The sequence below is a fragment of the Punica granatum genome, chromosome 1, assembly GCF_007655135.1.
Source record: "Punica granatum isolate Tunisia-2019 chromosome 1, ASM765513v2, whole genome shotgun sequence".
NCBI lineage: Eukaryota > Viridiplantae > Streptophyta > Magnoliopsida > Myrtales > Lythraceae > Punica > Punica granatum.
Genome location: NC_045127.1, coordinates 46832079 through 46837685, shown reverse-complemented (window position 1 = coordinate 46837685; position 5607 = coordinate 46832079). Strand labels below are relative to the sequence as shown.

The following is a 5607-nucleotide window of genomic DNA, read 5'->3' as shown; positions in this document are numbered from 1 at the left end:
TGAGGGGAAGCGGCCCAAATATATTACTTCATCACTATATAAAAAGATACATAATTGAGACAAACGTTTTGAGAAAGAGATGTTAAAAGCTGTTGGAATTAGGATCCTATACATTTCTAAGCATGACATGTTGGCTCCGTCTCTTCTAATTCAATCCCCTTCTCAGCTAGCCTCTTGTCCTTGTAGACGTACCACTTGGCACAAACCAAATATATAACAAAATTTAGGGCACTTAAGGTTGTCAGAAGCCAATAGAAGTTATATAATCTCCCTTGGTTGAGATTATCAGCCAGCCATGGCTTCTTGTTCCCTGTCATCTTGTGCACTACAGTCACCAATAGAGAGCTGAAGAAGAACCCTAATGAGAGTGTGCTTAGGAAAAGCCCTGTGCTCATGGTCTTCATCCCTTTGGGGCACTCCCTTAGGAAGAAATCGAGTTGCCCGATGTAGGTGAACGCCTCCCCTGACCCGACGAAGAAGAACTGCGGCACAAGATAGAACACGGTGATTGGGACCACTGCTGTTGGATTGTCTACGAGGCCGTGTGACCGGGCGACTTGGAGCCGCTTGAGCTCAGCCAAGGCCGCTATTGCCATGGCCATCATGGAGAAGAACAACCCCACCCCGATCCTCTGGAGTGGGGTGAGCCCCTGGGGGTTCTTTAGGAGCCTTCGCGTGATGGGGACCACGACGCGGTCATAGATAGGGACAGTCAACAGGATGCTGCCCACGAAGAAAACAGTCAGGGAGGCGGGCGGAATCTGGAATCGCCCAATGTGGCGGTCCATGGTGGTTGCCTGAGAGACCGAGAACGTGGTCATCTGCGCATAGACAGTCCAAAACATGATGCTTGTGGCCCAAATCGGAAGCATCCTCAGCACCAACTTCACTTCTTCCGCATCGGTTAGGGTCGACAAGTACCACTTGTTCATAGACATCACGGGGTCCTTGATGGCTGCCTTGTCCAAGAAACTACACCATCACATAATATCAAACAAATTAAATATCAAGAAAAAGTAATCTTTGAACGTGAAAGGGGTGAAAATTAATATATATCAATAATTCACGGGTGATGGGACAGTCGAGCGACCTGGCATTTTCAATTATTGATAGTCAATAAGACACGAGCACGGTGGAGATCAAGAAGATGCCTAAACTCTTTTTTCTTAAAAGTCCGCAGAATTATTGGTTTGAAAGTTTTATTATATTATACGAGGAAAGAGTGCAGTAGAACGATACGAAACTTCAGATTTAATTTTTATTAGATTTTTACCGTGGGACAATTTATGTATTTTATTATATTTTTGTTTTCTTTTTATCAAATTCATGAATTGTAATGAGAAAGTTATATTATATTGCAAATAATTTGCTTTGAGTTGTGGCCCACAACTTGTGGTCCCGTCAAGACTGTTGAGACAGACAGCGTGAGTAAAAATGGGGCACAGACTGGCTTAAAAAGAGAAAAACAATTGCTCGTTATCGAATATCAATAAATAAAATTGTTATTTGCTGTATATTATGATATTCACAAACGCACATATAGACATAGTCACGTACAGAGTTTTTTTTTAACCTTGATATGCGAAAACCTAATTCTAATTGGACCACAACTAATCCGATTGAGTCGGATTGACCCATTAACGAGTATAGCTCTCTTGTGATATTTTTGCATTCACAAATACTCGAACTCGAGATTTTATTTAAATGGAACAAATACTGAATCGCTTGAACCAATTGACGTAATTAATTCCCATAAAGTTTTTGCAATCAAGTAATTAATGCAATCTCTAGCGGTCATGTTCTCCGGTGTTTCCTATGCCCCAGAAACATCATATCCTATGATCTCTTATTTTAGCGCTTCAGATACTAAAATGTAAAAGTCGAGTTCTTTCCATCGAGCACAAAAAGAAAAAAAAAAAGAAAAAAAGGCCGAGTTCTTTCTCAATATCAATTATACGGGTACTATTTTTGCAAGACGCATATTTCAAGCAAACCTTTTCAACATATATAGACTTCCTTTAAAAAGAAAAATCGACGTTATTTATTATGATTAAATTAAAGGGAAGATAATTCAAAAAAATTCTAACTATTGAGTTCCCTCCCCCCGCCACCGCAACCAAAAAAAAAAAACTTCTGCTATAATTGATGTTACCTGGTCTAGTTTTAATCATATCATGAAGACCTCATGGCTTGACGCTTATATTGTTCCTAGGGAAAAGGATAAAAATATGTCCTTGGAAAGAAAGGGATGACATGACATTCTAGGAGATAAATTTGAAGGGGAGGCATAAATGTTGAATGAATATCCGGAGGAACCAAAAAAAAAGAAAAGAAAGAAAAAAAGGTTTTGTCATTTTGCTTTTAAAGGGGAATCTGTGTCTTCTCGTCCATTGTCAATCAACAAAAAAGCATAAAATTTGATTGATTGATTAATAATTGTACTAATAAATCGATAAAACACATGGTAAGTTTTATTATAATTCTCATAAGGAATCCGATTTCAGTGTGTCATGACCGTTTGATAAACTTTCTTGATATAGATCTCATAATAAAATATAGATCTGACGAACACAGGTGGACTGGTGCAAGTCCGGACAAGAGAGGCACCATACAAAATATATATTGCACCGAAAAATAAATTGATAAAAATCCAAGAATATTATCTCCCAGGAAAGAAAGTTATGATTTAATTATTGAATATTCAACCAAAAATCATATATGATTATTTGAATAAACAATTGGTCCAAGATAAATCGACCTTTAGAGGGTGATTTCCTTTCTCGATGCACGGGGCACACCAATCAATAAAATTTCAATAAATAATTGTAAATTAGTATATTCTCTCTTAGATAAAGTGTAAATATGAATATTAAACGACTCTATACTTCGTATCCAAGCATAGGATATTTCCATTCAAACCAAAATATTGAAGATAAACATGAACATTAAATCCATCAAGAAAGGTAGTTTAATATAAAAAGAAAGTAATATTGAATATTCTTTTCCAATTTCCCAAGATTTTAGATGAAGAAATTAAGTGGACTAACCGGAATTGCTTGCTATGGGGCAACATCTGCTTCTTCTTCTTCTTGGACATCTCAAGATCTCCATCACCGGCAATATCATCCACATTGTATAGAGCCGACGGATCGGAGGGCAGCTCCAGCCGCCGCTTCCTCCACGCGCAGACGAAGACAGCTGCTATCTGCGTGAGCGGGCTCCCCACAAGTTTCTTAAACCGGTACTTCTTTGTGCCCGAGAGAAACACGACCAACCCGATTGTAATTGCACTGGCGCAGATGCCATACCCCCATTCCCTCCCTAGGTGGTCCTGTATGTATACAAGCACAGTGACGGCGCAGAGTGATCCGATGCTGATGAAGAAGAAGAACCAGTTGAAGAAGGTAGTCATCTGGGCCCGCTCAAGCTTGTTGGACTCGTCGAATTGGTCCGACCCGAACCCTGACACGCTCGACTTGAGTCCGCCGGTGCCCAGGGCGACTGTGTATAGGGCTAGGTAGAGCACCATCAGCTGTGTCTCTGTTGCTGGAACGCAGGGCGAGCCAGTGGCGGGGTTGCATTCCGGCGGGCGGAGGCCCGGAATTATTATTGATAAGGTCAAGATAGTGACACCCTAACCGTGACCAAAAAAGCAACAAAAACATTAATACATTCATGTTCTGGCCCCTCAAAGAAGGAAAAAAGTATATAAAAAATTTATATCTATTAAAAAGTGTCCTCCAGTACGTTTTTCAGACTATATTTTCCTCTTTTTTTCTTCTGACAGGGAAAAAAGGGAGAGAGAGAACATGAAAAGGGCAGAGAACTGAACATAGTAGTACTGTTTTCCATAGCCAAACAGAGCCTTATAGAAAATAAAAAACAATTAACTGAAGATCATGCTTTACTATATATATAAATATGAGAACTGAAGATCATGGAGCCTTACCAGTGCCTGAATGGCCGCGAAGATCGCGATGGTGCGATACCTGTCAGACGAGCGGAATACATACACTGTGATCGGTTTTATCAAGAGCACAAATTAAAGAGGGCAGGAATCAAGAGGCAGGGTGCGTGGAGACTGCAGGGGTATTGCGAATATGTAAGTCTATGTGACCCAAACCTGCCGAGGAATGTGTCTCCAACAAAGCCACCAAAGAGGCAAAGCATGAAGGAGGTGCCCATGAAGTTGGTGACCGTGTTTGCAGAGGTCGCGTTCCCTAGATGCATAGTTCCGGTCAAGTATGTCACCAAATTAACCGCTATCCCCAGCGTAGTTAACCTCTCACATGCCTCGCCACCTGAATATATAATCATCGTAAGCGAACCGGCTCAAAGCAAACACCATTACACAACCACGGACCATAATATGAATCAGTACAAGCTAGGAGGTCGTACCTAGAATCATGGCGGCACTTGTCCAGCCACCAGTCCTGGACTGCTCGGCAGGGCGGCCTTTGTAGTCCCAAGCGTCGGGGATCAAATTCGGTTGAGACATTATCGGTGTCCCTTTGTTCAGTTGCAGAGGGTTATGAGATTGTTGATGGGCTAATGAAAGCTTTGCTTGCGACCATTATATATAGTATGGGCATCTGAGGCGGCCAAAATAAAATATTAAAAAAAACGTTTTTTCAGTAGATAAAAGATAAAACGTTTTTCCTTTCAGCAAAAATGACATTGAAATCCGTAACCAATGTCTCGAGCATGGAAAATAAATGCTTTAATGGACCAACTCACGGGTCGACTCGAAACCAGAAAATTTAGATTTTGAATCTTTGATTATCCATTTTCCTGCTGACGCAAATATGTATAAAATTAGAAATATATCTTGAAAATTATCTGATGCTTATATCTATAGATGCACTTATAGCGCAGAACATGGCTAAAAGAACATTACATAGAGCATTTATAACCCAAATCTTCATTGAAACTGAACGAATCAACCATCAACCGATAAAGATAAAGCTAGACATTAATTACCAAAATGGATTGTTTCAAATGATTTAGTAGAGGAGTTCGCTTCTATAGAGATGGTAATTGAGACGAAAATTTCCGTCTCTACATGATATAGAAACAAACCTTTCCGTCTCAGAGGATTTGTCTCAAAAAACTTCGTTGCAAAATAGTGAGCTGAAATTTCGGTCTCATCCTTGATTGAAATGGAAATTTGAGATGGAAAATTCGGTCTCAACCTGATAGATGGAAATATTCATCTCAATTTTCATCTCATGATTGAGACTGAAAGAGAGAGAGTTTTTTGCCTCTCCATTAGAGAGGAAAATTTTCATCTTTATCTCCGTCTCAATCCTTGATACCCAAATCTCCCTCTCTACATGATATTAGAGAATTTGTCTCAAAAAGCCTTGTTGCAAAATAGTGACATGAAGTTTTGGTCTCATCCTCGATTGAGGTGGAAATTTGAGATGGAAAATTCGATCTCAACCTGATAGATGGAATATACCATCTCAATTTCCGTCTCACGATTGAGATAGAAAGAGAGAGGGTTTTTGTCTCTCCATTAGAGAGAAAAAATTCCGTCTTTATCTCATTCTTAATCCTTGATACCCAAATCTGAAGAAAAATGTAAAAAAAAAAAAATTTGGGGTT

At 39.7% G+C, this 5607-nt stretch overlaps 1 protein-coding gene across 1 annotated transcript; it reads right to left on the bottom strand.

Annotated features, from left to right (window-relative positions):
* On the bottom strand, positions 1-4564 carry LOC116214151 (protein NRT1/ PTR FAMILY 6.3-like). The gene is made up of 5 exons (XM_031549477.1): positions 4399-4564; positions 4124-4301; positions 3950-3989; positions 3048-3634; positions 1-972 (listed from the first exon to the last, which is right to left on the bottom strand). Exons 1-5 carry the CDS (start codon positions 4496-4498, stop codon positions 117-119), a joined length of 1761 nt encoding a protein of 586 aa, XP_031405337.1. The 5' UTR covers positions 4499-4564; the 3' UTR covers positions 1-116.
* Between the last annotated feature and the right edge of the window lie 1043 nt (positions 4565-5607).

What these genes read in the sequence shown, in the direction of transcription:
- LOC116214151 (XM_031549477.1), bottom strand. Translation starts at nt 4,498, where the DNA reads ATGTCTCAACCGAATTTGATCCCCGACGCTTGGGACTACAAAGGCCGC. An exon ending in TCGCGGCCATTCAGGCACTG is followed by an intron (nt 3,635 to 3,949) that starts GTAAGGCTCCAT and finishes GGTCACGGTTAG; the next exon opens with GGTGTCACTATCTTGACCTT. An exon ending in CCCCATAGCAAGCAATTCCG is followed by an intron (nt 973 to 3,047) that starts GTTAGTCCACTT and finishes GTGATGGTGTAG; the next exon opens with TTTCTTGGACAAGGCAGCCA.